This window comes from Larus michahellis, chromosome 2 (assembly GCF_964199755.1).
Source record: "Larus michahellis chromosome 2, bLarMic1.1, whole genome shotgun sequence".
Taxonomy (NCBI): Eukaryota; Metazoa; Chordata; class Aves; order Charadriiformes; family Laridae; genus Larus; species Larus michahellis.
In genome coordinates, this window is record NC_133897.1 from 16,828,294 (window position 1) to 16,843,000 (window position 14,707).

At 39.1% G+C, this 14,707-nt stretch overlaps 1 protein-coding gene across 4 annotated transcripts in view; it reads left to right on the top strand.

Annotated features, from left to right (window-relative positions):
* Positions 1-2,172: 2,172 nt before the first annotated feature.
* Positions 2,173-14,707, top strand: part of KIF5B (kinesin family member 5B) — a 35,805-nt gene continuing 23,270 nt past the window's right edge. For 3 of the 4 annotated variants that reach the window (XR_012585429.1, XM_074574263.1, XM_074574264.1), the window contains exons 1-6: positions 2,173-2,600; positions 11,411-11,498; positions 13,155-13,228; positions 13,694-13,798; positions 14,204-14,252; positions 14,622-14,677. Coding sequence is in view for 3 of the 4 variants with exons in the window: in XM_074574263.1 (XP_074430364.1) it covers positions 2,475-2,600; positions 11,411-11,498; positions 13,155-13,228; positions 13,694-13,798; positions 14,204-14,252; positions 14,622-14,677 (498 nt within the window). In the remaining variant the exon portion in view is untranslated. The remainder of the gene's footprint in view (positions 2,601-11,410; positions 11,499-13,154; positions 13,229-13,693; positions 13,799-14,203; positions 14,253-14,621; positions 14,678-14,707) is intronic. The other variant, XM_074574265.1, reaches the window with a different exon arrangement.

Sequence of the window (14,707 nt, forward strand, 5' to 3'; positions counted from 1 at the left end):
GATCTTTAAAGGTCATCTAGTCCAACGCCTGTGCAATGAGCAGGGACAATGATACATCCCCTTTGCTTATAATTAGTAAGAACTAGAAGTTTCTTAAAAAGATTGGGGGAAAGGGTGTCTCAGCAGCTGAAACATACACCTCCGGGAGTAATAATCATGAAGTTAATTTTGCAGCTAGCACTTATTTTTCCTCATGTATGAAAGCAAATTAATTGAAAAAGTAGTAAATAATTTACACACCTTTCATGAAAGTAATAACCTCCTATCATAGGAAATCTGTGAGGATCCAAACCCAGCAGCTGTATAAGAACACTCCTAGCCGTGAGCATGTGAATAATCACAGAAACAGTTGAGTTAGATGCATTAATATATCTTGCTCACTGCAATACAAATAAATAATTTCTAAAGTAGCAATCAACAAAAATTGGCTTTCTGACACTTAGAGGCTAATAAGAACTATGTTTAAAACATTTTACTGAAAACACAGACAAACAGAACTGGAGACAGATGTCTCTATATATCATATGCTACATGTTGTGGAGCAGCACTGCACCCTCTAAAGACTGATTATATGCCTTGGCTTTACCAGACAACTATTTCCACATGTACTGATAGGTGGGGAGGTATAATTGTTGCTGCCCTGGATAAGACAGCACAGTCCTGAAGAATTTTTAACCACAGCAGAAAAATAAACTTGTTACAACATGAACTCAATTTAGAAGACTTAGCTTACCTCATAAGATAAACTAGGCACAAAAATATTTTTTGTATTACTGTGTGAAAAGAAGCTGTAGGTGAAACTAGATTATTAGGTAATTCTTCTGTCATGTGGAGTAGTTTTGAAGCTGTGTTGACCTTGCACACCTATCCAAAGTGAAAACACACCATTGAAATCCCTAAACTGAGAAGGGTCTTGAAAACAGAGGATGCCCAATTAAAATTCTCAATTTTTTCCCCTTTTTTAATGAAAAAGAAAGTACTTTAAGGGAAGGACATTACTATTCTGAATCATTCTGGCGTACTAAACTTTACTGATTTAAGAGAAAGGCTCCCTTTTTTTTTTTTTCTTTTATTAACTTCAAGTATACTTGAAAATTTTCCAGTACAAATCATGAGATTTCTGTCAGGAAGCAGATGCAACTTAGCCAAGCAGCAAGTTTGTACTTTGTCCCAGTTTGAAAGTTCATACCTGGATGTAAGAGGTACAGTTGTAAACTTGTGAGACTCTTGAGAATCTCTGATCAGAAGGGCATAGCCGACACTGTTTACCTGGATACAATCCCTAAGTTTTGATTGACCAGAATTAGAGCTCCCTGTAAAAAAAATAAATAAAACTTGCAATAAATTAGGCTTAAAAAAAATACTGTGTAGACTCTTTTTTAAAATTGGTGCGAGAAGGTGATGAGAGACTCTGTCATGGGAGGTGCCCCAAAAGTTGTGTGCTGTTCGGATCCCCACTCGCCCACAGAACACTGCCTGCTTCCCAGCTCGAGACACATGCAGGCACCAAGCTCACTTCAGAAAATACTAACAGCTCCCTGACATCTGTGAACACCTCATGGAAGTGGTTTTTTTTCCTTTTTTACCTCTCCGAGCAAGGAAAAAAAACCCAAAACACATAAAGAAATATCGGAGGTTTCTACCTCAACCGTCTGCTTTAAGACTTCACGTCACACTCGGTCTCTCAGTTTTCAGTACACTTGCAGAGCTCAGCTCTAAGCGGAACTGCCCCGCTCGGGCGTGCAGCTGGTGAGAGGACCGTGTCGCGACCCGCCTCACCGCCACGAGAGCCGGCGTCCGCCCGGCACCGGCCGTTAGCCAGCCTCAGGGCTGTGAGGGAGGGAGGTGTGACGGGGAGCGGCCCGGCTGCCGCTGCCGCTGCCGCCCCCGCCCCGTCAGGCAAGGTCTCGTCCCTCCTCGCAGCACCGTGGCCGGGCTTAACCCCAGCCCTGTGGCCACAAACCGTGCGGAGGGGGAGCGGGATGATGGGGGGCTACACGGGGGAAAGGGCGGTCATGGTACCTCCTTCCCGCCCTCCCCTGAGGGGGAACCCCACCCCCTGGGCAGCCCCGCCCCCTCGGCCGCGCGGCGATCGCGCGGGCGCCGCGCCCGCGAGCGACAACTCTGCCTCCGCCCCAGCAACGCCTGGCGCCTGCGCAGCAAGTCCCCGCCAGGGGGCGGGGCTGGGCGCTGCGGAGGGTGACGTCACCCCCGGTGCCCCGCCTCCGCCCGGCGAGGGAGGGCTGGGGCTCGCCGGCTGCAGGCGCCGCCATGGCTGCCATATTGGGGAGGAAGTGAGAGCGGGAGGCGGTGGCGGCGGCCAGGAAGGAGCCCTTCCCTTTTCCCTTCTGCTCGGGCGGGCGCAGGCTTCCCGGCAACGGCGGCTTTGCGAGACCCTCCCGGAGCGGGTCGGCGTAGAGGCAAGCAGCGGGTGGCGGTGGAGCTGAGCGCCCCGGAGGCGGCGTTGGCCTAAGATGGCGGACCCGGCGGAGTGTAACATCAAAGTGATGTGTCGCTTCAGGCCCCTCAATGAGTCCGAAGTGACCCGCGGCGACAAGTACATCGCTAAGTTTCAGGGCGAGGACACCGTCGTCATCGCGGTGAGGGGCCGCCCCGGAGGGGAAAGGCGGGGGCAGCGCTGGGGCGGGGGGGGAGAGGGGGGATGTCAGGGGTCGGGGACCGCGGGGATGGGCGCGGTGTGAGGCGAGAGGGCAGGGCTGAGGCGAGAGGGGACGCCTCGGGAAGGGGGGTGGCCTTTGAAGGGGGGAAGAAGGGGAGGAGGGCAGGCAGAGCTCGTCTGGATGTGTGCACGGTCGGGCAAAGAGCAGGGAGCCAGTGGGGGCAGAGATCCCCGAGCGGTGGGCGTAGGGCTGTGGGGACAGGCCGGTGGTAGCGGGTCGTGAAACCTTTGACGAAGGCTCTGCGCGAAAGGCTGGGGACTTGAGGCGTGGGGTGAGGTCTCGCTGCTGAGCCCCGGGCACGGTGTGTCCGCGGAAAAGGCGTGGATTGCCGGGGGGGGACAGCGGGCGAGTCCCGGTGTGTTCCCCGGCCAGCCTGTCCCCGGCTTTGGCGTCCGCGATGAGTCTGACCGCTAAAGACGTGCTCAAAATGCATGCACCGGAGCTACCATCGAAGTAGTTGCCTAAAGAGAGTTTTTTGAGGGGAAAAAAAAACCAAAACGCAGAACAACAGTGCAGGCTCCAGTTCATTGGTGCTTGTCATCTGTGAATCAGTCTTCGTCTGATAACTTTTTTTTTTTTTAATCAGAATAAACAGACCGTTTGGCTTATTACATGTTTGTAAATCTATTTTAACTGAAGTCACCTTGCAAAGTATGCGACCAGTTGTAAAACAGCCTGAACGTTACAAGGAAAAAGTTAATCCTTTCCTTTTTGTTCAATGTGTCATGTTTAGCTACAAAGTGGAACTGGAATATAAAATTAAAGTACAGTAGTTTATTGCCTGGTTTGGTTGGTATTGTACAAACACAGTTTATTCCCAGTGTTTGTTTTATACTTGCTAATGTTTAATTTGTGTTTTCATATAAATAGTTTTCTCTCTAGAGACAGTACTGGTTCTGCATTGCTGAAAGTAACTTAGATGTCAGTTGTTATCTGTATTCAAATTTTGGGTTTTATGCTCTGTTTCTTGAGGCTACCGATAATAGCTTTTTCACACGGTATCTGAAGTTGAAGGAGGCGATTTAATAAAATACTTCTTTTAGTATGATTTACTAAATACTAGTGCTCTAGTCTGTTAATATTCAACTGAATTTGTCAAGAAAATTTGGAATTTCATGAGTCTGGAGCTACAAGAATGATGGCATGCTTGTGAAGTGAGGTAATTTGGGCTTATTTCGGCTGGCAGTTTAGTATCTTGGAGTACATCTCTTCCTGGGGTTGTACAGGTAAACTCCTCAGAGTGAGGAACTGAGCCTGGAAAATTTAACTAGAACAAATGATCTCACTTCCATCAGTGAATATCCATTCATTGTGACACTACCTATTCTGTTTAAAATCCACGATTAAGTTTAGAATCCTTGATGTTTTCCAGCTTCTTAAAAATAAATTTTCCACTTATTTTTTCAGTAGCTCTAGTCTAAAGAGAACAGAAAACTTACATTCTTTAAATACTTTTTAAGTGTGCTTTAAAAATATCTGCAATGTAAATTGGGCTGAAGTGGTGCTATATCTGAGTAGAGCAGTCTGATGGCATGCTTCTGAGGGATCATGTGGGACTTTGTGCTCGGGGTTAATATTTAGTGTTACAACTGTGCTTCGGTGTTTTCTGCACTGGTAAAAATGACAATAAAAAATCCTTTGGGGGTCCTAGGGCCAGGACTTATTGTGTCTGACTTTGGGGGAAAAACGCCCCCCAAAATTATGAGATTGGGTAGCAGTAACAGTATTTGACTTCTGTTTCACGAAATTTTAATAAAGGATTGATATTTTGTGACTTTGTTTTTTATAATGGTGGATATATGACAATATCAACGTTCTCGAAGTTACGACTTGGTTCTCTAAAACTGTTGAGACAATGACTTTAACTTGTAATTTTTTTTTTTTTTTTAACACGCTGACTGAGGTTTTACAAAGTTATGAACCTGCCAACCTGGCTGTAGCCAGCCACTTCTTGTGTGTGTTGTGGAATTGCCCAAAGGAGGATGGTAACAGAAACAGTCCCTCTCATGAAACAGTTTCTAAAAGATCCTCAATAAGCTGTATGTTTGGTTACTTCAGCTGTTTGATTTCTGTCTTTATTGCTACATGTCATATTGGCTGCCTATTGAACAATAATTGAACCACTTTTTTTTTATAGCCGCTTTCCTCAGCTACCTGAAGGACTTGCACCTTCTGTGTGCACCTGGTTCTGTGCTGAAACAGTGAAGGCTTCTTTAATAATACTTGGGAGTTGCCTGTAATGGTAGATAGGAGGTGAAATCTAGGAGATGGTGGAAGCAGAGCTTATACCAGGCTTGACTCCTCTGTGGAGGAGGGTGGGGAGGGAAATCGGTGACTATAACCAAACCCTCCTGCTTCCTTGACTCCCCTGTCATCTCTGAGCTATCTGTCCTCCTCCCTTCTCTTCCTGGCTCCTGTGTAATTACTGGCATGGTTGTCTTTCTGGACAAGTGAGTTGTTTTGATTTAGATAAAGTACTTGTTTTAATTGTAGCTAGTGTGTAACAGCAATTTGAGGGGACATATGGTGTTGGTCTGTTTTAAAGAACAGACTTTGAAGAAGTATTGTCCTTCCACAGGTTGAAACCTTTTTAACAGTAAAGAGCTTTTAAATTATTAATTTAAGGGGGCTTCTTACCATTTTAATATTTTCTTAATTTTTTTTTATACTGGCTCTTCCTGTTAAGTAAATATAAGGGTTTTGTTAAAACAAATAATAGGGCAGCTTGTTATGAGTATATGGCTTTTATGTTAAATATCATAAATGTGCCTATATACAAAAATTGATAGCAATTTGCTCATGGATTTCAGGAATTTGAGTAAGATGAAACAAGGAGGAAATGCAAGCCTATAATATATATGATTATGTACTTTATTTTTTCAAATGTAAAACTGTTTACAACTGGGTAGCTTTATAGTTCTGCTGAATGTATCTATACTTCTTTTTAAAAAAAACATTTCTGTACCTGGTCTTTCTCATTTTACAACGGTGCAAAAGATAAGACAGATTACGGAATACGGTGACAATTGAGGATTTCGGGATGAAGCCTAAGCTGAAAACAGTACTGTCAAATAACTGAAGTGGTGAGGTGCTATGAGCATTCACAGAAATGGCCAGTGTCTGTCTGTTGTCCAAATGTTTCTAGTAATGATCGTAGTATATTCCTTATTACTATGGCCTTTAAGAAGGAATCATGGCTGCCTGCCTGTATCTTCATATTTGTTTAGAGTACTGTGGGTTTTTTTTGTATGTAAGATGTAACCCCTGTGATCCTGGGAAGACCTTGAGACATTTAGCTTTCTTTTTCATTACTTTTTAAACTAGCATTGGATAGTAAATGAGAGCCAAGCTAGGTTTAAGTTACATTAGAATAAGATTAATGAAGATCACTTGCTATTACTGCAGCTTTTGGCAGCAGATTATTCAAAAGGAAAATGTAATTCATATGCATTGCTGAAAGAAAGGCTGTGCTGGACTGTATAAATGCAAGAAACAAGGTACATTCTCAAAACAACTTTTTTATTATTTTGCTAGCATGAAGGTAATCACTGTTTAATTAGACACACATGAATAAAAATGCTTAATGTCTACAGTGCAACTTAAATATAAATCGGAAATTGCATTCTGTAGCTGAAACAATAATATTCTTTCAGTGTTGCTCTGTTTTGTTTTTGTTTTTTTTTTTCATTCTGTGAAATGGTGGATAATAGAGACCTTTTTCAGATGACACTGTATGATGATTTAACAGAAAACAAATATTAGAGCTTACAGTAATGTCTAAAGGGAGAGCCATGCTCCCTGGCTGCTGTACCACTTGCTTAGAAACACCTCACTCATCTCATACTTGTTGGCCATTCTGAAATTCTATGACCGTTTTTATGCCAGCAGTGCTTACTTCTCTTCAGAACAAACTCTTTATTAAAGCAAAGCTTGGCTAAACCTCTTGTTCCAAATTTTCTCTCTGTTTCTATGCTGGAAATTGGGTTTCCAGTCACATTTTTTCAAAAATAAAATGACGTGGTTTAGTCCTTCCGTAACAACAATAAATAACTGCTGTAGGTGTTGGTACTTGAGTTGCATTATTTGCACAGAAATACAAAAAATAGGGCAGAAAGAGCTGAGAACCAATTACTGTTCTGTGTTGGCTGCAGTTTTGTTTCCATAGAGCTAGGACAAGAAGAAAATGCTTTTTCCTTATCCTAAAAGTAAAATACTGATTTGGAACAGTGCCTTTTCACTCATTCATGATGTTGGACTCCATTAGGTGTGTCAAAGCAGCAATACCTTAGCTTAGTAATAGGAAGAACTGAGTCAGTTATTTGACATGGTGCTTTCCAGAAATTGTTCGGTGTGGGATTTTTCTTTTTCCATATTTTGTGCTGATGGGAAGAATGTTCTTTATTAAAGATGTGAAACTTAAAGGAGAGGTAAACCCATTACTTGAACCTCTTACCAAGAATAAGCCAACCATTGGTGGGTATAATATTGCTCTATCAGTTCATTCTAGCAAAAAACAGTAAAGGTCATCTGGATATGTTGTGGCAGAAAAATACTCTACTGATTTTCAAGTAAATTTTAACTACTGACTTTGCTTCAGATACTAATTCACAGAAAATAAGGTAAAGTATTGTTATGAGTAACCAATTCTGTAGTTTACAGAAAGTTACAATGGGAAAATGAAAGATATTTTAAATTATTTTTATGGGAGATAACATTAAGTATTTCTAGGACTTTTAGGGTTTCAGCCTACTTGTGGTCAGGCTGATCACAATGAGGACTACACTGAAGGTACTGAGAAAAACTAACCTTTCTGAGGAACGGACTCATGCATGCTCCAAATCTTGTATAATTTTGATAGGCTGAGCATCCTTTTGTGTAAGGATAACTGATAACTAGCTTTAATTGTGGAACTGCGTACTTAAACATAGGCACTTTATTAAGATTCAGCTTAACTGCCGCTAAATCATGTTGGCAGATGTACTTTTTTGAGGGCTGTGAAAGCGCTTGCAAAGTTTTTGCTGTTGGACCACATCCCCTCAGTACAAGCAATTATGGGAGCTGAAGCTGTCCTGTAGTTGATTACTGACAGAACAAATGCTAGGCAAGGAGCGAATGTAAATGTTGAGTTCTCTCTATTTGGAGAGAAAAAGTTAGAAGCTCTGCTCGTTTGCTTGATATTTCGTGTTGCTTAGAGGTTTTATGTTCTAAACTTTTTTAATAGGATTTGAGAAATATTTCCTGAAAATTTCTAGAGTATGTCAAAGCAGCATCGTATAGTGGTAGTGATGCTGCGACTACCACTGTTATCGACACTATGTGGTAATGTTGCTTGGAACCTTTGTGTTTTCAGTTCCATCATAATATCTGATTGTTTACTAGTTGAGGAAGAATAGGCATCTGGTATAGAATAAATATCTGACACTTTAATCTTTCTTGATTAATCTCTTAAAGGTAATGAGGAGGCTTTCTAGGGCAGGGTAATCTGTGTAATACTGTTTTAGCTTTGTTTACAGCAGAAAGTAGACTGTAAAGAGAAGTGGTAAGTCATAGTATTGCAGATGTCAAAGATGTGAAACCATATGAGTGGGAGTAACTTGTATTCTTAAAACATAATTATCCTGGAACCTGCTTGGCTAAACCTACTTGATTAGATATTGATTCAGTAATGATGGAGCAGGGGCATGCCTCTAGTGTGGGTTTTCACAGGTGTGATAATTGTACTGTGACCTGGGAGGGGAGGGAAATATGTAATTGGATTTTTGAGTGCTTTGAAGTTGTATTGTGGCTTCATCTAAGAACTATAATACTGAGGGCATGTAAACAAATATTCCACTTTCCACATGCAAGGGATGGGGAAGTGACAAGTGGTATAAACAGGACCCCTTGTGAGGATTATTTTGGGGGCCAGAATTCCTAAATTTTGTGGGTATGTTGGTAGCAGTTGTTAAGTTGAGGGAAATTTGGAATTTGTCATGTGCCTAGCAGCTTTCACTGTGTAAATAAAGATCAACTAAAGGCAATACTGTCCAAGTGAGTCCTTGCAGCCTGGTTTTCTGTTCTTACTAGTCCGTGGTATTCATCGTACATGCTATCTGTTATATTAACATTTTGTAAAACAAAAGAGACTGTAATTATATGAGATACTGTAATTGGCTCTGTTTTCTTACGAAGGCATTTGAATGGCAATTGGAGAGTAGATAGTCTAAAAGTATCCTGTCTATGGATTACTCTCAAATTATTCAGGATAATTTTCGTTAATGTAGATAAAGAAGAATAGTTCAATTCAGTCAGCCTTTGCTTGGCAGAAGAATTAAAAAAAAAAAAAAAAAACAAACACAAAAACAAAAAACCCAAAACAAACAAACAACCCCCCCAAAAAACAACAACAACAACAAAAACCAACACACACACACACACCCCCCCCAAAAAAAAAAAAACCAAAACCAAAACAAACAGGAACAAACCAAATTCCTCTAAATTTTTAAACAGCATTTAGAGGAAAAAAAGCTTTTTCAGAACCTGGTGCAAATACCTGTAGATTGTAGGGTAGTTGCAAACTCGTGGAGGTTGTGCCTACAGTCCTTTCTAAACAAGGTATCTTCCTGTACCAGAAACTAGGCTCTATATTTATTTTTTTATCTTTGTTTTTTGAGTTGGATTTCTTTGAAGTAAATAAACCTCTGCTTTTTGGCATCAGAAGTATTCTGTAGTAAGATATAAATACACGATAATGTATGTGTATACATTCAGACACATATACTATGCAAATAATATTTGCATTCTAATATACTTTTCTGTCCTCATAGTTGTGATGCTGTATTTGGAACAGCAAAGATCAGATATGTTGGGATCTGTAAGAAATAGTGAGTATTGTTAACACTTGCTGCATAGACTGTCAGAAGATTGTATCCAGGAACTTTCTCTAATTCTTCCGAAATCAAAGTAATTGGAATAATTGTTATATATATATTTTCTGGAGCAGTATCTGTAGAAGAGTCTAACTCTTACAAGTACAAACACACAAATTACTAATGCTTCACAGATTGTTTGCAGTGATGTTGGATGCTATCACTCTTCTCACTATAGTTTTCCAGTGTGTAATGGTAAATACAGTCCTCCAAAATGGTGTTATTTCAGTGCATACAGATATGCAGAAGTTGAGCATGAAACAGATCTGATTAATGTTTTGTGATGTAGATGACTTGCAGTGCGTAGTGTAGCTGATTGATATTTGTGGAGTTGGAGGCTTTTTGAAACTACAGCTGCTAGTGAGAAAGAAGATGTATAGCTAGTCTTATTTTTTCTACAGTGACTTAAATTTTTATGTAATGTGTTCTCAGTCTTCATTTTCTTACCTCAGGGTTATTTGAACTTGTTTGTCTTCTGGTGTATAATGGACTTAATTCTACTGTACAACACATGAATTTGAGGTGCATTTGAAGCTAAAATGAGTAATCGAGAAGGCTTGTGATTTCCCTGCTGTGAGACAAGTGTTCTGACAAACTTCAGCACCTTAGGGATAGTTTCTGCCTACTGAGTGTTGTGGTTTCTTGAGCATATTTACACAGTGAATGCTGTAATTATTTTTTTCCAAGATGGAGCTCATCCACCTGACTTCAAGCCCTCTCAGCAGATAAATATGTGTTGAATCTAAAAATCTTTGTTTGGTGTTATGCTAGATGTTATTAAAAGGGAGGTCAGACTGTGGAAGGGAATGTGGTGGGTGGGTGAAGGATGGAAGCTATTATTGTTTCATTGATGGGGAAGCAGTTCCAGAATATCCTTGCGGGAGGATGATAATGAATTAAATTTAGGCAAAATGGAGCACTTAGGAGTTGCAGTGAGTTTAGCAATGGTAACTGAACTAGCTCCTTTGTAAACCTTGCCTATCTGCTTGGCTACCTACTAAATCAAGCTCTGAAAACGCTACAAAAAAATCTGACCTCTCTAAGATTATGGATAATATGGATAATAAGATAATATGGATAATAAGACTATGGATAATAGTCCATATCCTAATGGATTGTCAGTTGCTTAGAACTGCATTATGAACATCTCCTTTAAAACAAAGCGAAGTCCAACATTTGTTTCAAAAAGCTATGTCAGAGCTTCCTCTTCCAGAGTCTTCCAAAATGAGTCTTCTGTGGAAGGTTTCCTTTCTCCAAAGTGGCCTTTTGCTTCTGCTTATGGAACTTTTTTAACAATATGGAACTATTTTAACAATATCATATATGGGGAAATAATTCTTGTGCTGACTGTAGGTGACCCGAATGTTTCTTTTTGGTTTGAGGTTTTTAACAAATCTTACCAAGACAGATATTCTACATGATGTGGTATAAGCTATTTTTAATAATTTAGGTTTACCAGAGTAAACCTGCTACCAAAGTAGAAGAGAATAAAGGGTTCTCAGATGTACAGACTGGGCATTTGTTTACATTGTAAATCAAGTAAATTGAGGTCATGTGGCAGAGTAGTTTCGGAGAACTGTTTAGATTGCATTTTGAAACCAAATATATTTCATTCAAGGCCTTACTTGTAGGCAAATGTGAAGATTTGGGCACCACTGTATAAGCTGGTTTCCTTGCTACAGTCTTGAAGTTCTTAAAATAAAAAGTTGGGCTGAGACAGCATAGGCTACTTCTAAACTATATGAACATGCACCTTCTAGTTCTTCTTACAGTATCTGTTTTTTTTAATAGCTCTTCTATGTCTATTTTTTTTCCCTCCAGTCCAAGCCATATATATTTGACCGTGTATTCCAGTCAAACACATCACAGGAACAAGTATACAATGATTGTGCTAAAAAGATTGTCAAAGGTAAGGTGGAACAGCAACTTTAACCATAATGCTAAGTCTCATATTTGTGTGGATTGCAATGTTGAAAACTGATACTTCTATTGTTCCCTTTTACCTTCTGAATGTTTAATAAAAGCCAACATGGATCATAGCAGTACAAAATCAGCCTGTAGTTGAGCTCATAAATTATGTCAGTGCTTAACCTGTTTTTTCAGTCTATTGCAATGCTTGATAACAGTTACCTGTCATGTTTTGGTTTTTTTGCAGTTGTCTGCAAAAGATTGTTAAAAACAATTTGTCAGAAATTAATCAAAATTAACTCTTATGAATAGGTTTGGTTTTTCCGCCCCAAATTTATTGGTGAAAACATCCTACAATTGCCTTAGTTTGTTTGGAGGAATATAAGAGGAAAGGAAATTTGTGAAATCATGTGTACGCTATAGATACTTTCTTAGTTTGTTTATTTAATACACAGTTTAAGGGGGATTTTTTTGAATGTGATTTTTACCCTCACAATTAAAAGTTTAAATGTGAATTAGTGCTGTGCATGTCAGGTTGTACAATTTCTCCAAACCTGAATTGTCAGAATTGGTCTAGTAACTTCAGAAAATCAAGTCTTTGAACAAAGAAGGTTATACCACAGTAAGTTGTTGTAGTAAGCAATTAGCTAGCTTCCTGAAAATAAAATCGATTAATTTGTTGAGATCAGTAATAAATTCTAATTGACACAACTTTCAAAACAATTTTTACAAAGCCTTCCCCTGAAATATTAACTGTTAGAGACAAGAGAGGACTGGCTAAATGTAGGGGGGTTTTGATGACTAGAAAAGTGAATTGCTGTGAAAAATCCTTGCTGCTGTGACTATTTAACTCTTTAATGAGTTAAATAGTAATTAGGATTAGATCAGAAGCTTGCTCCTTAAAACCTGGAGTTAACTAAGAATTGCAATGCTGCCCCTTTCTTCCATCTAAAAATCTGATCTCTGTTTCTCTGTGCAGCATTTCTAATCTGTGCTGCATCATGTGGGAAATGAGCTGTAGTGGTGGTACAAATGGATTACGGGTATGATGGGGTGGCAAAACATCTCCACTTGAAGTATCTCATGCTTGGTTTTGGAAAACAAAAGTTTGCATGCAGGATGTGATTCTACAGTAACTGACTTGTAAACAAACCAACCTGCCTGTCTCTCACCCCTCAATCTAAAACTTTGTGGTGGTTCACTCATAATTTAAACTATAAGCTTAATGGCCAAAGACTAAGATGCTTGAAACTTATGGCATAGTCCATTCTCTTCACAATTGGACAGTTAAACTTTCCTGAAGGCAGAAAATATTATAGTGTTCTCATGTACAGTGGTTTCTTCTGAGTTATCAAAGACTATCTGCTCAGCCTGGCAGTTGTATTGATTTCCTTTTTGTACCTGACTCTGAAATCCTGATTTTTCTGGTTGAAGGAACAGATGCTTCTAAGACAGTAAACTTCTAAAACACAGTCAATGATGAATGTCTCAATGCATTAAAAGGGGTAGGGAGGAACACCCTCTAGCACAGAGTTCCCCAACATTGAATGATTTAACTTGCTGAACACTTTAGGGACTGCCTGCTTGCATTCTATTTCATTTGACTTTCCTTTAGAAGAAGGAAATGAACCCTAATGAAAATGCTCTTTCCCTTTAGATGTACTTGAGGGATACAATGGTACAATATTTGCTTATGGGCAAACATCATCTGGAAAGACACACACTATGGAAGTAAGAAATCTTAAAATAATTTTCCTCTTAATGTCACTGTCATCTCTTTTCATCACAATAGTCTTTATCTTTCTAGTAATAAGATGTCTGCTTGTTTTCATTTTGTAATTTTAATTTTCTTTTCCTTACAATGTTTTGATACCCAAAATGTTTTTTTAGGACTGAGAACAGCAATTATTGTATTTTTTCAGCCCTTAGTAGCAGGATGAGAAACACAAGAATAATGTTACTTGTACGTTTTCACTTTTCATAGTTTGGGAGATTTCTGAGATCGTTCTTTTCACTCCTGGCAAATGCTGGGCCTAAATGGATGGTCAAGGTCTTCCTTTATAGGTAAAATAAGTGCATCATACCTGTCAGCATTTTAAAACTAATTTGTCTGTTAACTGTTTGGCCTTTGGATACTGTTTTGTAACGTTGCATTCAGTATGAAAGTTTCATTTTATTATATCTTTTTCTAATAAGGGGAAGCTTCACGACCCAGATGGAATGGGTATTATTCCAAGAATTGTGCAAGATATTTTTAATTATATTTACTCTATGGATGAGAATCTTGAGTTTCATATTAAGGTAAACTCTTCTTCGTTGTTAGTTATTTAATCTATATTACAACTGGAAGTAGCCTATGAACGTTCTATATCTGTTTCAAATGCCTGTAACTTGGAAAATTTAAATGTGAGTTATTTCTGAAGTAACTGACTCTTCTTAAAGAAGAATTACGTTAACACTTTAATCTTGTTTCCATTAAACATTGATGGTAGCTATCCTGATAACCTGTGGCAGTGCTGTTTGGTGCTTGAAGCTTTTGATCAAAATAATTTCTTCTTAGAGGTGTATTTTAGTTCAGCCTTAAGGACTTGAGCTAAATGTGATATTATGTGGGACATTCTAATAATCATGTTGGATCCTTCTGATCAAAAAGCAAAGCATTTTTGCTTTCTGATGCTTTATCTTTATTCCCTTTCCCACTTCTAGGTGTCATATTTTGAAATATACTTGGATAAAATAAGGGACCTTTTGGATGGTAAGCCTTTTATTTATATTGAACATAGAAAATATATTGTTCTGGAGAGAGTTTTTTTAAAAAAAAAAACAAAACAAAACAAAAAAACAACAAACAAACCAAACCCCTTTTCATGATAGTAAGATAGGTATGCAGTATGCTAATAACCTATAAAAGATAAGGGTACATCAGAATAAGAAAGCGTGGAGCTAATCTATAGAATAATACTAAAGCTGCAGTAGTGGTTGTTTCATGTATATTAAGTTTTTTCTAAAGTATTGTTGAGAAATAACATCTATGACTTGGACAATGACAAGGATGTTGTACACAGCTCATTCATTTTGCAAAGAAATCATATATACCTCAGCTTTAGAACTCTTTCTTTTCCAGTTTCAAAGACCAATCTTTCTGTTCATGAGGACAAGAATAGAGTTCCCTATGTAAAGGTGAGCATCGTTCGGATATGTTTTCATCTT